Source organism: Pelodiscus sinensis, unplaced genomic scaffold (assembly GCF_049634645.1).
Source record: "Pelodiscus sinensis isolate JC-2024 unplaced genomic scaffold, ASM4963464v1 ctg108, whole genome shotgun sequence".
Classification (NCBI taxonomy): domain Eukaryota; kingdom Metazoa; phylum Chordata; order Testudines; family Trionychidae; genus Pelodiscus; species Pelodiscus sinensis.
Window position 1 is genome coordinate 215,399 of NW_027465888.1, and position 17,430 is coordinate 232,828.

Genomic DNA, 17,430 nt, shown 5'->3' on the forward strand with positions numbered 1-17,430 from the left:
CCCCAGGCGGGATGGTCTGCTCTGCCACAGGCACCAGCGCCTGCGCCCCCCTACTAGGATGGTCTGTTCCACCTCTGGCACCAATTTCTGCCCCCCCTCCCTGCAGGGATGGTCTGCTCCTCCATAGATGCCACCACCTCCCTTCCAGACTGTGGCTCCGCCCATTCCAGCCTACCAGCCCCGCCTCCGGCGCCGTGGGGACCGCAGGGGCATGGACACCTGTAAAGTGACAACTTTTAATAATGTTAAATATTTTGCGACCTGATGCACTGGTGGCTTGTCAAGCTCTCCCTTCCATGCTCCGCCCCCTGCCATGCGGGGGTGGGGACAGCGCTGGGCTCCGCCCTGATCCTGCATCGTGCTCCGCCCCCTGCCGTGTGGGGGTGGGGACAGCGCTGGGCTCCGCCCTGATCCTGCATCGTGCTCAGCCCCCTGCCGTGTGGGGGTGGGGACAGCGCTGGGCTCCGCCCTGATCCTGCATCGTGCTCCGCCCCCTGCCGTGTGGGGGTGGGGGCAGGGCTGGGCTCCGCCCTGATCCTGCATCGTGCTCCGCCCCCTGTTGTGCGGGGGTGGGGACAGTGCTGGACAATGCCACCCACCTTCTGCAGCCTTGCAGGACATCCTCCCCCTCAACCCTCCAGCTGCATGAGGCAGGGCAGGGTCAAATCCAAGGTCTGCCCACAGGCCCCATTGGGGCTCTGGCATGGCCCAGCCCCTCCTGCCCTCAGGGAGTTGGCCCCTGGCTCACTAGCCACATGTGGCACATCTGGCCTCTTTTCCCCCGGGCAACAGGAAAACTCCCTTAAGGCCTCAGGACCTGCTCCTCCCATCCCCCCCCCCACATCCTCCCTCCCTGGCCCACTCCTGTCAGACCTCCCCTAGCTTGTGTTCCCTTCCCTGGGGCTTTTCCCTCCTGTGCCCCCCCAACCCTGCCAGCCTGCTCCCCTTGGAGATGGCACCAGCCCCCCCCTTAGTGTGATCTCTTGACCCCAGATCTCTGGTCCATGTACCTTACCCCAGCACCCCTGCCCTTTCTCTGTGCCCCCCCCCCCCCCCCCCATGGATCACAAACCTCCTGCAGACCCAGGAGCCAAGCAAAAAATCAGCCTCCAGCTAGGATATTCGACTTGATCGTCGTTGCAAAGGGCCCCAGGGTTGCATGCCCGGGGTTGGGGGACTGCCCTGCAATGTGGGGGGCGGGCTGGCTGAAGTGTGAGCATGGGGGGTAGTGGCTCAGGGCCTTGTGTGGGGGTGCAGCTGCAGGCAGAAGTGGGTGTCGCAGTGCAGCTAGCTCGTGCTGGCCCATGGCACCGAGCCAGGGTTGGTGTCTACAAAGCAGTTTGTTCCCCTGCCAGTTCGTCAGCAGCAGGTCCAGGCCCTTCCACAGTGCCCTGTCCCACGGCCCCTGCTCCCCAGCGCTGCTGTGACAGGTGGTGGAGGGGCTTAGTAGTGTGGTGCGCCCCCCCCCCCCCCAGCTGCTGGCAGTCTGAGTGGGGCTGGTGGCTGCCCCCAGGGTTCAGGAAGCCCTAGACCCTGTCCCATCAGCGCTCCTGCCCCCCCCCCAGCCAGCCCTGCTACCCTATCCCCAGTCCCCCATCAGCCATTCTTGCCTCCCACATCCTATTCCCCTGTCCCCATCAGGCCAAGCCAACAGGTCAGGAAAGCACAGCCCCCTTTTTTGATAATGGTTCCATCCAGGAGCCCAGGAGGAGGAAATAGTACTCCCAAGGACTGGGGTGGAGGTAAGGGTCTCCTTAAATCTCTTCCCCTTCTCTCCCCCCTGCCCCCTCCCCGGGGACAGTGGTTGGGTCTGCATCCTCAGTTCCATGCAGGCTGGATGATACCATTCCCTGCAGTAGGGGCACTTTCCCATGGCAGCCTACCCACGGATTGTACCATTTTCAGGGTAGGTAATATGTATGCTTTCCTAGCTACTTCATACCCCTTTATATGAGCTAATGGTTGGGTCCATCCCCCAGGTTTGCAGAGTGGGAGATACCATTCTTCTGGGAAAGGGAATTGGTCCTGTGAATAGATCCTTTCTCCTACCGGCATTGAGTGGTCCATGGGGCGGGATGAGGCCCCAGGCTAGACTATGGAAAAGGGCGCAGATTGGACAGATCCATTTCCTCAGGAGGGGAGATTCATTACCCCCCTGCGACAGTGGTTTAGTCCGCCTCGTGCTCCCTGTGTGGAATGGGCGGGGCCATGGGGGGGAGGGACTGTTCCTTCCCGTGGGTATGATGTCAGATTCGCCCCGCCCCGCCCCGTGTGTGGACCGGTGCCGCCACTCTGGCGGGAGGGGGAGGAATGTGCAGCACCCCCTGTCGTGCGGAGATGGTATGAGCCAGTGCAGCTGTTCCCAGCGCCCCCCTCCCCTGGACCCAGCTCTTCTCTTTACCCTCCCTGCCTGAACTCCAGCTGTTCTCAGCACCCCCCCCCCCCCCGCCTTTATTCTTCCCTTTGCCCTCCGGCCAAAACGTGGCTGTTCCGAGCACCCCCTCCCCTGAATGCAGCCTTGAGGTCGACTCTGGCTGTTCTCATCACCCTCCCAGCCCCCCCCCCCCCCGAGCTGCATTAACTGCCCCTTCTGCACTTGGGCTTTTCCAGGCCCCTCCAGCCGTTCTAGTCACGTTCGCCCACCCCGGTACCAAGCTCTGGCTGTTCTAGTCACGTTCGCCCACCCCCGTACCAAGCTCTGGCTGTTCTAGTCACGTTCGCCCACCCCCGGTACCAAGCTCTGGCTGTTCTAGTCACGTTCACCCACCCCCGTACCAAGCTCTGGCTGTGCCAGTCACGTTCGCCCACCCCCGGTACCAAGCTCTGGCTGTTCTAGTCACGTTCACCCACCCCGGTACCAAGCTCTGGCTGTTCTAGTCACGTTCGCCCACCCCCGTACCAAGCTCTGGCTGTTCTAGTCACGTTCACCCACCCCGGTACCAAGCTCTGGCTGTTCCAGTCACGTTCGCCCACCCCGGTACCAAGCTCTGGCTGTTCTAGTCACGTTCGCCCACCCCCGGTACCAAGCTCTGGCTGTGCCAGTCACGTTCGCCCACCCCCGGTACCAAGCTCTGGCTGTTCTAGTCACGTTCACCCACCCCGGTACCAAGCTCTGGCTGTTCTAGTCACGTTCGCCCACCCCCGTACCAAGCTCTGGCTGTTCTAGTCACGTTCACCCACCCCGGTACCAAGCTCTGGCTGTTCCAGTCACGTTCGCCCACCCCGGTACCAAGCTCTGGCTGTTCTAGTCACGTTCGCCCACCCCCGTACCAAGCTCTGGCTGTTCTAGTCACGTTCGCCCACCCCGGTACCAAGCTCTGGCTGTTCCAGTCACGTTCGCCCACCCCGGTACCAAGCTCTGGCTGTTCCAGTCACGTTCGCCCACCCCCGGTACCAAGCTCTGGCTGTTCCAGTCACGTTCGCCCACCCCGGTACCAAGCTCTGGCCGTTCTAGTCACGTTCACCCACCCCGGTACCAAGCTCTGGCTGTTCTAGTCACGTTCGCCCACCCCGGTACCAAGCTCTGGCTGTTCCAGTCACGTTCGCCCACCCCCGTACCAAGCTCTGGCTGTTCCAGTCACGTTCGCCCACCCCGGTACCAAGCTCTGGCTGTTCCAGTCACGTTCGCCCACCCCCGGTACCAAGCTCTGGCTGTTCTAGTCACGTTCGCCCACCCCGGTACCAAGCTCTGGCTGTTCTAGTCACGTTCGCCCACCCCGGTACCAAGCTCTGGCTGTTCCAGTCACGTTCGCCCACCCCGGTACCAACCTCTGGCTGTTCCAGTCACGTTCGCCCACCCCCGGTACCAAGCTCTGGCTGTTCTAGTCACGTTCGCCCACCCCGGTACCAAGCTCTGGCTGTTCTAGTCACGTTCGCCCACCCCGGTACCAAGCTCTGGCTGTTCTAGTCACGTTCACCCACCCCCGTACCAAGCTCTGGCTGTTCCAGTCACGTTCACCCACCCCGGTACCAAGCTCTGGCTGTTCTAGTCACGTTCGCCCACCCCCGTACCAAGCTCTGGCTGTTCTAGTCACGTTCGCCCACCCCGGTACCAAGCTCTGGCTGTTCTAGTCACGTTCGCCCACCCCGGTACCAAGCTCTGGCTGTTCTAGTCACGTTCGCCCACCCCCGTACCAAGCTCTGGCTGTTCTAGTCACGTTCGCCCACCCCGGTACCAAGCTCTGGCTGTTCCAGTCACGTTCGCCCACCCCGGTACCAACCTCTGGCTGTTCCAGTCACGTTCGCCCACCCCCGGTACCAAGCTCTGGCTGTTCTAGTCACGTTCGCCCACCCCGGTACCAAGCTCTGGCTGTTCTAGTCACGTTCGCCCACCCCGGTACCAAGCTCTGGCTGTTCCAGTCACGTTCGCCCACCCTGGTACCAAGCTCTGGCTGTTCCAGTCACGTTCGCCCACCCCGGTACCAAGCTCTGGCTGTTCTAGTCACGTTCGCCCACCCCGGTACCAAGCTCTGGCTGTTCCAGTCACGTTCGCCCACCCTGGTACCAAGCTCTGGCTGTTCCAGTCACGTTCACCCACCCCGGTACCAAGCTCTGGCTGTTCTAGTCACGTTCGCCCACCCCGGTACCAAGCTCTGGCTGTTCCAGTCACGTTCGCCCACCCCCGGTACCAAGCTCTGGCTGTTCCAGTCACGTTCGCCCACCCCGGTACCAAGCTCTGGCTGTTCTAGTCACGTTCGCCCACCCCGGTACCAAGCTCTGGCTGTTCTAGTCACGTTCGCCCACCCCGGTACCAAGCTCTGGCTGTTCCAGTCACGTTCGCCCACCCTGGTACCAAGCTCTGGCTGTTCTAGTCACGTTCGCCCACCCCGGTACCAAGCTCTGGCTGTTCTAGTCACGTTCGCCCACCCCGGTACCAAGCTCTGGCTGTTCCAGTCACGTTCGCCCACCCCCGGTACCAAGCTCTGGCTGTTCCAGTCACGTTCGCCCACCCTGGTACCAAGCTCTGGCTGTTCCAGTCACGTTCGCCCACCCCGGTACCAAGCTCTGGCCGTTCTAGTCACGTTCGCCCACCCCGGTACCAAGCTCTGGCCGTTCTAGTCACGTTCGCCCACCCCGGTACCAAGCTCTGGCCGTTCTAGTCACGTTCGCCCACCCCGGTACCAAGCTCTGGCTGTTCCAGTCACGTTCGCCCACCCCGGTACCAAGCTCTGGCTGTTCTAGTCACGTTCGCCCACCCCGGTACCAAGCTCTGGCTGTGCCAGTCACGTTCGCCCACCCCGGTACCAAGCTCTGGCTGTTCTAGTCACGTTCGCCCACCCCGGTACCAAGCTCTGGCTGTTCTAGTCACGTTCGCCCACCCCGGTACCAAGCTCTGGCTGTTCTAGTCACGTTCGCCCACCCCGGTACCAAGCTCTGGCTGTTCCAGTCACGTTCGCCCACCCCGGTACCAAGCTCTGGCTGTTCCAGTCACATTCGCCCACCCCGGTACCAAGCTCTGGCTGTTCTAGTCACGTTCGCCCACCCCGGTACCAAGCTCTGGCTGTTCCAGTCACGTTCGCCCACCCTGGTACCAAGCTCTGGCTGTTCCAGTCACGTTCACCCACCCCGGTACCAAGCTCTGGCTGTTCTAGTCACGTTCACCCACCCCCGGTACCAAGCTCTGGCTGTTCCAGTCACGTTCGCCCACCCCGGTACCAAGCTCTGGCTGTTCCAGTCACGTTCGCCCACCCCGGTACCAAGCTCTGGCTGTTCCAGTCCCTCTGCCCCCCCCCCCCCCCCGCACAGCGGGCCCTGCAGCGCTGCCCCCCCTTGGGCCAGGTCAATTTCACGGGCCGGAGACCCCTTCAGCCTCCTCCGGCCCCGGCCCCCGGCTTGGGCAGGAGCCGTCCCAAAGGGCTGTGGGGCGTCGCCACTCGCCAGCAGCCCTGCCCGCCCCAGAGGTGGCTGCAGCTCAGTGCTTGGCCACGGACCCAGCGTGCTCGGCTGCTCCCTCCCCCATCTCTGTGCCGGAGCAGCTGGCGCCAGCCTGGCTCCCTTGGTGGGCCTGGCTGGAGGATCCGGGTGGGGACAAGGGGTGGGGCAGCCCAGCACGGCTCCCATGGACACAAGGGACAGGAATGCAAGGCCTGTGCCCGGGTGGCTGGTCCCACGTGCTAGCGGGGCTCTTGGTCCTGGTGGAGGGGCCTGCGCGATGCCCCGCTGGACGTGGGGGCAGCGGCTGGGTTCCCTCGCGGGGAGCCTCCTGCTGCTGGGTACTTTTGGGGGCCTCACCTGCCACTTTTGAGTTTGCCTCCTGGGGCTGCTCTCTGACGATCAGACTCCCGCCCATGGGAGGCTGGGCCCACCTCAGGGCGGCTTCTAAGAATCTGGTCCGTGGTCAAGGGCTGCACCTTTCCATGCTGGGATGGAGGCCGGGTGCAGGAAAGGATTCTGACCCGCAGGCGGGTGTAGGGTCTGGGAGGGGGCGACCTGGGTTGGGGGGGAGAGCGGGAGTGGGGTGCCAGGTGCAGGCTGTGGCCAGGAGGTGCTTGCTTAGGTGCTCCTGGCCAGCAGCCCAGCAGAGACCTTGGGCAGGCTCCCTGCCTGCTGTGCCCCCACATGCCGCTCAAAGCGGGCGACTGGGGGGGCATGTTCTTTCTGCACACCACGTACCCTGCTCCCCCGGCACAGTACCGCCCCCCGTGTTCCCCACTCCCCCGGCACAGGGACACCCTCACACACCCCTCTGCTCTTGGGATGCTGGACCGGCGGCGTGGGGCGGCGGGCAGGAGTTGGGCTGCGCGGGGAGCCCATTTTTCAAGCGGCTCCACAGGCCATGTAACCGCTACCATCGATTTCTGACGTGTCTGCTCTGCTCCCTCCTGCCACAGAGACGTGTCCCTCCCTCCCTCACACCTGACCACCCCCATACATCCCCCGCAGGACAGACAGTGCCCCTCAAATCGTCCGCCATGTCCCATGTGCCCGGGCCTGTTCCCACTTCACAGAAAGCTGGCTGCCAGGGCAGTCACCGTGGGGCAGGGAGGGGCCGAGCCCCCCCGCGGACAGCCCGCCTTGCTTCCCGTGTGGACAGAGTAGGCGCTGGATTAAGGCTGGCTCTAAGTATCCCCCACTCCTGCGCCACGCTGGGGCAGCGGGGTCGTGGCGGGGAAGCTGTCTGGCTGTCCTTTGGCAGTTAGCAATGAAATCCAGCTTAGTGGCTGACGTCAGGGCCAGGCAGCCAGAGAAAGCCTGCACCCCGCGGAAGGACGGCTGGAGGCAGCCACCGGGGGCCAGATACTCTCAGGTATTTCAGCCCCTGAAGATGCAGAGGAGGCTAAGGGATTTTCAGAAGCCAGATGTGTTGAAAACCCTGCCCAGCCCTTCCCCCCAGGGACCACAGTGCTCACGCCTAGTGAGGTTTTCAAACTGGCTCACAATGTTTTATTGGCAACAAACAGCGGGGCCTGCTCAGGGCGTGACACTCACGTCCGCTCAGCCCCAAGAGAATAAACCTCCCAAACTTCCTGGCAGCCTGGGCAGGCCAGACGGGGGACGAATCCTTCACTGCAGCTTTTAAACAAACAGGCCGCTCTTTAAAGCCAGCAGGAATTCATTCCCATCCCCATTCGCTGCGGGGGGATCTCAAACCACTCGGTACGAAATGGCTCCAACCCCAGCGCCATTCAACCACACTGCCTTAGCGCCCTGACAAGCCCGGCCACGTCTTCACTAGGGCGGCCGCTTGGTCTTGGCCCACGTTGCCTGGCCCACGCTAACGACCACGGGCTGAAATGCGAGATTCGACAACACCCCGTCTTCTCACCTCTCCCGGCTGCCGTGGGAAAACTCCAAGCTGCCTTGGCTTCGGTGGGATTTTACCTTGCGCTAGCTACGAGGCGTGAAGGGCCCACCTCTCTTCCGAGAGCAGGCGCCGGTGGAGCACTCCCGCTAGAGCCTGTCAGCCGCAGCCCGGCGCTGGGCTGGCTTTTGACATTTCTACACGGAAAGCAGGACCAGCAGGTTACACCCCACTCGCCCTTCCCCCCAGGTCCCTTAACACCAAACAGCTCTTGGGAGGGAGGGTGACGTTGCCTCCTGCCTATGCTTTTCCTGCAGGCAGGGGCCGGGGAAGCAGCTGGAGTCTCGCTGGCGATGCTCAGGGTGGTGGCTGAAGAGGCGCTGGCCTGGAGGAGCAGGTGAGGCTGGGGGAGGCTCCCTGGCCGGAGAAGCTGCATGTTTGCCTGGGGAGCAGAAAGCCAGGCCCTGCTGTGCCAGCATCTAAAGGAAACGCAGGAGTCAGCGTTCCATTCCAGGGTCCGGGCCGCGCGCAGCCTGGCCACGACAGGCCAGGGACCCTCCGGGGCGAGCTACGGCCTGTGGAGCTCAGTGGAGGTGAGGCCCAGCAAGCCACGAGGACGTGGCCGCCCACTGCCTGGCCACGACAGGCCAGGGACCCTCCGGGGCGAGCTACGGCCTGTGGAGCTCAGTGGAGGTGAGGCCCAGCAAGCCACGAGGACGTGGCCGCCCACTGCCTGGCCACGACAGGCCAGGGACCCTCCGGGGCGAGCTACGGCCTGTGGAGCTCAGTGGAGCCGAGGCCCAGCAAGCCATGAACACGTGGCCGCCCGCTGCCTGGCCACGACAGGCCAGGGACCCTCCGGGGCGAGCTACGGCCTGTGGAGCTCAGTGGAGGTGAGGCCCAGCAAGCCATGAGCACGTGGCTGCCCGCTGCCTGGCCACGACAGGCCAGGGACCCTCCGGGGCGAGCTACGGCCTGTGGAGCTCAGTGGAGGTGAGGCCCAGCAAGTCATGAACACGTGGCCACCCACTGCCTGGCCACGACAAGCCAGGGACCCTCTGGGGTGAGCTACGGCCTGTGGAGCTCAGTGGAGGTGAGGCCCAGCAAGCCATGAGCACGTGGCCGCCCGCTGCCTGGCCCGTAGCGCGGGACGGAGGCTGGGTCTACGCTGTGCCAAAGCCCTGACCCCCTCTGTGCACACAGCTCAGTCTGAGCCAGGTCAGTGAGCGCTCTGGCCCTCGCCAAAGCCGTCCTGGCCATAGGACAGTTTGGGGCAACTGCCCCGTGCCCCACGCTCTGGGGGCCCCAGTGGCCAGGAGGCCTGGGGGATTAGCAGGGGCCTGGCAGCAGCAGGGCTCAGTCCCGCCTCCACGCTCACCAGCAGAGCTGGGAGCTGAGAGACCCAGCCACGGCCTACTCTGACCCCTGAGCAACACGGCTGGGAGCTAGCGGAGCAGGGACGGCCAGGCCCAGCTCATTCTGCTCCCCACCACCACGGTGAGTGCAGTGGGGGGCTGATCCCAGCTGGGGGCGCCAGGCCCCGCCCCCAGTAACCTCCCAAGTCGCATGGATCAGGGGAGAGGGCTTGAGGGAAGGGGTGGAAAGGGGCAGAGGGGGCGGAGCAGGCGCCTGCTGGGGGGAGGGATAGAAGGGGGGCAGAGAGGATGGAGCAGGGCTGGGACTTCGGGGAAGGGGTGAGGGGGGGCAGAGGGGGCAGAGCAGGCACCTGCCAGGGGGAGGGGTCAGTGCCCGCGGGGTGGGAGCAGCCGAACGGCTCGCACTGTACCTGCCAGACCCTGGGTCCCTGGTGTCCTGCTTGTGCTGCTCTCCTCAGCCGCCTGCCCGCTGCTGCCCCTGCCCCTGCCCCGGCCCTGCCGTGCCCTGTGCCCGGGACCACGCGCAGTGCGTGGGAGGGGTGGGCTGGGGGTTACCAGGGCCAGCCTAGGGAGCACCCCCACCGTGCCTGGGGGGCTGTACGTGGGCAGAGGGGGGACGGGCATGTCCATGGAAGGGGCCCAGAAGGGCCGGGGCCCAGGGCTGCTGAGGGCAGAGCCTGCGGGGGCTGGATGCGGGATGGTTGCAGCCTGTGCCACACGGAGGGTCTGAGCAGCGGAGCCAGGAGGGGTGGGGCGGGGCGGATTATGGCTGGAACTCGGGTTGAAGACCATGAGGGTGGAGGCTGCTGGGGACCCCCGGGGGGGCGGCCTGGGGACCAGGTGGAAGTGCCTGGCTGGCTGAGGCAGAACGCTGCAGTACAGCGAAGGTGGGAACCCACCGGTGCCAGCCCGCCCAGCTGGCAGAGCCTCCCGTGCCCCCATGCCCCCGGGCTCTCCTGGGGACGGGGGGAAGGCCAGCAAGAGGGGCACAGCAGCAGGGGGGGCCAGCTGTGGGGAGTTTCTCAGGACCATCAAGGCCTCAGCAGCCTCCTTCTGCAGCTGCTCTTCGGAGACGGGGGAGAAGAGGAGGCCCCTGGCGCAGCCACGCGGGAGGGGAGCCGAGGAGGGAGGAGGCTGGAAGAAAGCGAAGAGACAGTTCCCATGTCAGGGGCATCCGGCTGAGAGCAGGGCAGAGCCCCAGGCCAAGGCCAGGGCAGCCCCACATCGCGCCCTCCTTACACAGCTGAGGGGATCCAGCGTCTGTCCCTTCTAAGGCGCTGGTTCCAGTCCAGCCCTAGAGGAGGCGGCAGTTCCAGTCCAGCCCCAAGTGGGTGCAGGCGAAGGACGCCAGGAGTCTGGATCTGTTCCGGTCCCTCTGGCTGGGACTGGAGAACCACCTTCCCTCCCACTGCCCAGGGACCGTCCGAGGCCCTGGGGCGCCCAGGGCACTGGAACGGAAGAAGAGAACCAGCCGAGTCCGGGACGGATGCTTGAGCTTTGCAGCCGCCCCCTAAACCTGGAGCAGTGGGGGAGCATGCAACAGCACCCCTGAACCCCCAGATCTCCGTCCTCAGAGAGCAGATCTCAGGGCTACGCACCTGGGCTCCCGGCGGCATGGACTCCAGGTGGCCTCTCAAATCCAGGTTCCCATCCAGGGGGCTCAGCACCAGGCGGCTGGAACAGGCAAGAGACAGCCCATCAGAAAACACTGCTTGGCGGCTCCTCTCCCAGCCCGCGTCTGACCTGCCCCTGGCCAGCGAGCCTCATGTCAGGATCCGTGCATGGCCTGTCTCCTTGGCTTTCCAGTGACGCTTCCCAAGAAATCCATGGCAGGAGCTGCCAGGTGCCTCTGGCGGGGAAGCAAATAGACTGGGTCTTCCGGGTTATTTTTTTCTTAACATGTGGGCAAGTCTTCAGCCTTTGGAGAGATACCGAGGGCCTGGAGTGCGGGAGCAGATGTCGAGGACAAGCGCCCTCCGTGCAAACAACGGGAGTCACCCACTTCTCCACGAGGAAGGGGACCTGCCCAGCCCAGTGTGGGGCTAGGCCAGGGGGTTAAGCACATGTGGGCAATGAGACCACAGTGTTGAAAGAGGGGGCAACGGCGCTCCGTGGAAATCCTTCCAGCTACAGCCGCCACAGTAACCTCTGGCCCTTGAAGAGGAGCTGGGCCCTCCCCCGCGATCGCAGGCAGGCGTGTAGCTAGGGCAGGCCTCTGAGGCTATATCCACACTTCACTTCTTTTTCCGATTCTTTTCTCGCAAGAGGCTTTTCTGAAATTTGTCCTGTCTACACTGGGCCCAATTTCGGAAAACCCGCCTCTTTCGGAAGAGCCCTTCTTCCTCGTGGAACGAGGTTTACAGGGCTCCGAAAGAGCATGTCTGCTCTTCTGAAGAAAATGTCGGCAGAGCAGACACGTTCCCTGGACACAGCGGAGTTTTTCCAGAAGTGTAGACGTAGCCTGAGAGAGGCGGGAAGGTGGGATGGCTCTGGAGCATCTCAGGCAGCCCCGGCCCTCGGCTATGGATATGCTCCTCTGCAGACGTCGCTCCCCATGCGATTTCCAGTCGCGCCTTTTACCTGCTGGGAGCACGCGGCACCCAGGGATGCTGGCCCTGCAGAATACGCACCCAAGCAGGTCGGTGGATGCAGAGGCTGCTGGTGGGAACCAGGGGAGTCCTGGTGCCTGCTGGAGCAGCTGTCCTGGGATTGCCACGAGACCCCCTGGGGCATGTGCCACCTTGCCGCCATCACAACCTGTCACACGCAGACAGGCCGAGGGTCAGAGCTGAGCAGCCAGCAAAGGAGGCAGTTGGGGCTACGTGGCACGGTTGACAAGGTGACATTCTCCTCCCGGCTGCGCCGCGGAGCTGTCGCACTGACAGCCCAGGGCGAGTTGTCCAGCTCAGCAGCCCTCGGGTGGGCAGGTATCACTCCCTTTCCTTGCTGCGACAGGCCAGGCCCATAGCCTGGGATCCTCCCGCCATCTCTGCTACCTCCGTATCCCCAGCACCTCTGTCCCTGCCCCCTAGCTCAGAGCAGGGAGCCCCCTTCGCCTTTCGTCCCGCACCCTAAAGAGACTCAGGCCTTGGCCGTCACCCTGCATGGTGGAGAGGGGGCTACCCACCTGGATGAGCTGTGCAGTGATGGGAAGGCTCCTGGGGCCACACCTGGCAGAGGCAGGGTGGCGGCAGGGGCAGAGCCGGCAGGAACCAAGGTGCACGGGGTGCTTGGTGCTCTCTGGGGGGCCAGGGCAGCTCAAGCACCTCTGGAGGTGGGGGAAGGGGCAGCCAGGCGCTTCCCTAGAGGACACGTGCACACAATGAAGGAAACAGGCAGTTGCTTGGACACAGCAGCCCAGGCCCATGGCAGCGCTCAGACCCCTCTGAAGGGGGGTTCGCCACCTCAGGGCAGTGGCAGCGCCAAGGGGCTTGAGACAGGGCAGTGGCCCTTTGCCCCGTAGCGGCAGCTTGGCCAGCAGCTCTGGGGCCATGTGGGATGGATTAAGGGGCTTTTTGCCTCTTGCGGGGGCTGGTTCCAACCCAGACCATGCCTATGGCGCACCAGCTCCAGTGTGGCCTGGGTGGGTCGGGGTGGGTGTGGATGGGTTAGGGGCCTTCCCCTCTGGGTGCCAGTTCCACTCCCAGGGCCCAGCACCTTGGGGCCACGTGCAGCATTCTCCCCCCTCATTCCTCTGCTGGCAGGTTGGTGCCACAGGCTGCTGGTGGGTCCTGCAGGCTCCAGTTGGCTGCATCCGTCCATGGAGCCTGGCTCGGCATTTTCCTTTGCAGCTGTGGAAGCAGGAGGGCGTCTACATTCCCTGGTGGTGGAGGAAGGCCGCCTCGCCCCCGCCTCACTCGGCCTTCAGCCTGCTCTGGCGGCGGGGGGATGGGATGGCCTGAACCCGGCGCCTCCTCCCCGACCCAAATGAACTGCAGCCTGGACTCCCCCGCCCTGGCCCGGGCTCTCTCCCCCACGGGCAGAGTGGCTTGGCCCCGGAGCCCCCTGCTCACACCCTTACTCAGCACCCCCCCACAGCGCCTGCCCCCCAGCCAGTGCCCTTGGAACCCAAGCGTGTGCCCCAGGCCTAAGCCCTCTGTCACATTCAGACCCTCTTGCCTCCCACTCACCACATGAATGTGATGTGCACAATGTGAAGGTGATGTGTCGCACGTCCCCTCCACCTTGGTGCATGTAACAAAATTCATTCTGCTCCAGGGTAACGCTGGAGGGTGTGTGAGTTTCTCCAGCAAGAGAAGCTGGATGTGAAGTTGCCGTGACGCGACCAGGGGCCGTTCGCCTGTCTGCAGGTGGGGGAGGGGGTAGTTACACACCTGCAGCTGCTTGCTCCTTTGGCTTTTTGCCTTCGCAGCGGTGGGCCAAGCCCAGAGAGGCCGTGGCGCAGCCGTCTCTGAGCCGCAGCAATCCCCTGGCCAGCTGCTTCCTCAGCTCCATCTCCTGCTGCCTGCGCAGGGCCACCTGGGCAGCCATGACACGCCGGCGCTGCCTGGGGGGCAGGGACAGAGTAAGGGCAGCCTTGGAGGAGCACAGAGAAAGCAATGCAAGCCCAGACCTCCCCCCACTGGCTTTGGGCCAGACTGATGGCCGAGGGAGAGACCACCCCTACATGCAGCACAGCGCCCCCTGAGCCAACCTGGGCTATTGGGCCAGCCCTGACTGTGGGGGGAGAGGCCCCCCACTCCCCACAGCACAGCGCCCCCCAGAGTCACCCTGAGCCATTGGGCCAGCCCTGACCACCGAGGCACAGTGCCCCCCAGCACTAGCCCTGGCCACAGGGCAGGGTGATCCCTACTGCTCCCTGTGGACAGACCCCAGCATGGGGGTCAGCACGGACTCCGTGGCAGAGCCCCCCGGTGCCGCACCCCGGCACATACAGAATGAGGATGCATTTGTCACACTGGCAGCCCTGGAACTGGCAGCCCTTCTTGTGGCCCTTCAGCAGGACCCGGATGCCGTGGTTGCGGCAGCGGGCGCAGGTCGGGGAGCGGGCGGGGGCAGAGGGGGCGCCGCTCTCCTGGGTGCTGCTGTCGTCCGTGGTGGAGTCCGAGGGGCAGCACTGGACGCCTGGCCTGGCCGTGGTGCCAGCCCCGCCGCTCTCCTCCATGTCCAGGAGCCTGAGGGGGAGCAGCGAGTGAGCACAAGGACAGAGTCCAGGCCTCTGCAGCCACTCAGCTCAGACAAAGCGGGGAGCTGGGGCCCTGCTTCAGGCTCTGCCTCCCCCCCCACGCCCTGTCATGTGCACCTGCGGGCCATGCATCCTGCCCCTCGGCCCACCCCACCTTCACTCTGGCTCTGAACACACTAACATCCCCCCAATTCTGCGGCAGAGGGGCAGGACTGTTGGGGGGCATGACAGTGTGTCACTGTCAGCCGCACGGGGAGCTGAGAGGGTTTCCCTGATATCATAGCAGGGTATCTGTCAGGGAGGCACGTGTGGGGCTGGGGAAAGGTACCACCTGTGTGGCTATGTGAGGGCTCTTCTGTGGGGTGGGGGTCTCCTGTGGAGCAGCTGTGGGGGCTGAAGTCAGGATGGGGGACTGTTGGGGTGACAGTCAATGTTTCCTCTAATTTTTTCTATCCGTGTGTGGAATAGATGTTGTTCTGTGCACCAAAGCTTGTGAAGATGTGCACCACCAGTAGAAACAAAACCAAGCTGTGGGACTCTCCCCAGGCGCCGGGCTCACAGGGAACGCTGGTGACGGTCTCCTGGGGAGTAGCGGGGGGGAGCTGACATCCCTGCAGGACGGCTCTTGGAGGGGGTCTCCCTTGGGAGGAGGCAGCTGTGGTGGTGTTCATGTCACTACAGGAAGTTGCTAGGGGGCATCTCCTGTAGAACAGTATGTTGGAGGTGTGTGCGAGGGGGTGAAGGTCAGCTGTTTGGATGTCTTCTGTGACAGGTTGACCTGCTGTGGTGAGTGGCAATGGAGGTGTTGGCAACTCCCCAGGGAGGTTGTTGGCAGGGGCATGTCTCCTGTAGGGTTGTTCATGGCACCATAGGGAGGCTGTCGGAGAAGGGAGACATCTTCGGTAAGGCAGCCATGTGGGGAATGACGTCACTGTGGAGTGATTGATATTGCCATGAGGCAGCTGCACGTGTGTGTGTGGACGGGGCGGGGGAAGAGTTTGCTGTTGCTATGGAAGATTGAGGGCCCCTGGGGGTGATTGTTGGCGGACGGTCTGTGGAGGCACTCATGTTGCCATAGGTTGGCTGTATGTGGGAACACCTCCCAGGGAATGGGGTAGATGTTCCCATGACAGACTGATGACTCCTGGGGGTGGTTGCTGTGGAGATGGCAGCTGTGGAGCAACTGACATTGTTGTGTGTTTGTGTGTGTTTCCGAAAGTATGGTGTTGACAGTGCTGGGGTGGGTTGACATTGCCAGCAGTGGCTGCATGTGGAGATGTCTCTCAGAGGATGGTGCTGATATTGCCGGGGGAGGTTGATATCCCCTTGGGGGAATGGCTGGGGAGGGGTTGCAATTGCCATGGGGAGGCTGTGTGGGGACAGTGTTGCCATATGGGGAAGGTGTTGCCATTGCCCTGGGGTGGCTGTGAGGGGACGGTGTTGTCACTGCCATGGGCGGCTGTGAGGGATGGTGTTGCCATTGCCGTGGCTGGCTGTGAGGGGACGGTGTTGCTGTGAGGGGACGGTGTTGCCATTGCTGTGGGCGGCTGTGAGGGGATGGTGTTGCTATGAGGGGACGGTGTTGCCATTACCGTGGGTGGCTGTGAGGGGACGGTGTTGCTATGAGGGGACGGTGTTGCCATTGATGAGGGGACGATGTTGCCATTGCCGTGGGTGGCTGTGAGGGGATGGTGTTGCAATGAGGGGACGGTGTTGCCATTGCCGTGGGTGGCTGTGAGGAGACGGTGTTGCCATTGCCGTCGGTGGCTGTGAGGGGACGGTGTTGCTATGAGAGGATGGTGTTGCCATTGATGAGGGGACAGTGTTGCCATTGCCATGAGCGGCTGTGAGGGGACGGTGTTGCTATGAGAGGATGGTGTTGCCATTGATGAGGGGACGGTGTTGCCATTGCCATGAGCGGCTGTGAGGGGACGGTGTTGCCATTGCTGTGGGCGGCTGTGAGGGGACGGTGTTGCTGTGAGGGACGGTGTTGCCATTGCCATGAGCAGCTGTGAGGGGACGGTGTTGCTGTGAGGGGACGGTGTTGCCATTGCCATGGGCGGCTGTGAGGGGACAGTGTTGCTATGAGGGGACGGTGTTGCCATTGCCATGGGCGGCTGTGAGCGGACGGTGTTGCTGTGAGGGGACGGTGTTGCCATTGCCGTGGGCGGCTGTGAGGGGACGGTGTTGCCATGAGGGGACGGTGTTGCCATTGGTGAGGGGATGGTGTTGCCATTGCAGTGGGCGGCTGTGAGGGGACGGTGTTGCCATTGCCGTGGGCGGCTGTGAGGGGACGGTGTTGCCATTGCCGTGGGCGGCTGTGAGGGGACGGTGTTGCCGTGGGTGGCTGTGAGGGGACGGTGTTGCCATTGCCGTGGGCGGCTGTGAGGGGACGGTGTTGCCATTGCCGTGGGCGGCTGTGAGGGGACGGTGTTGCCGTGGGTGGCTGTGAGGGGACGGTGTTGCCATTGCCGTGGGCGGCTGTGAGGGGACGGTGTTGCTGTGAGGGGACGGTGTAGCGAGTGCGGCTGTGCGCCGGGGCTGACACCACCTCAGGGAGCACAGCCTGGCTCCGGGGTACCTCAGGACTCAGGAATTTGCAGCGGGCTCTGTGCAGTTCTCCCAGCCCGCACTATCTGACTGACACTGCTAAGGGGCCAATCACAGCGCCTCTTTCAGCCGTTTCGCCAGTGGACCAATCGTCTTTCTGCTTTCAACTCACCGTCTGGCGTATGCCCAATCAGGAACGGCGTCCCTTTTCCCGCCTTCGAGCAGCTAGTCAGGCTCGTGCTCCCCTCATGGGCAAGGGAGGCTCGAGCGGCCGCTGGATTCCCGCGCTCCCTTGGAGCCAGCCAATCAACGGCCGGATAATAGGGAAGGCGGGAACCTCCTGCGGTGGGGACCGAACCATCTGGGAGAAGGGAACGGGGAGCTGCTGAATTGAACCATTGTAAATATAGGGGAGCTGCTTCGTTCTGTACCGTAGGGTTAATGAGGACTGAACCATTATGCAAATGGGGACAGAACCATGTTGGGGAGGGGGGTGTAAAACGGTAGGGATGGGACTGACTGAACCACTGGGTAAATAGGGGGCAGAAACACTGATCCATACAGGTGACATCCCCCCATGCAAAGTCTCTGAAGGGGCAGACCAAGGTAATAATTCC

The 17,430-nt window shown here is 63.6% G+C and overlaps 1 protein-coding gene across 1 annotated transcript; it reads right to left on the reverse strand.

Moving 5' to 3' along the window:
- Positions 1-10,086: 10,086 nt before the first annotated feature.
- DMRTC2 (DMRT like family C2) lies at positions 10,087-17,098 on the reverse strand (the record flags this gene model as incomplete). The annotated part of the gene is made up of 8 exons (XM_025189507.2): positions 16,986-17,098; positions 14,013-14,252; positions 13,452-13,624; positions 12,775-12,908; positions 12,245-12,419; positions 11,748-11,874; positions 10,716-10,791; positions 10,087-10,251 (listed from the first exon to the last, which is right to left on the reverse strand). Coding segments are annotated over exons 2-8 (1,080 nt in total), but the record flags the coding sequence as incomplete, so codon positions are not given.
- Between the last annotated feature and the right edge of the window lie 332 nt (positions 17,099-17,430).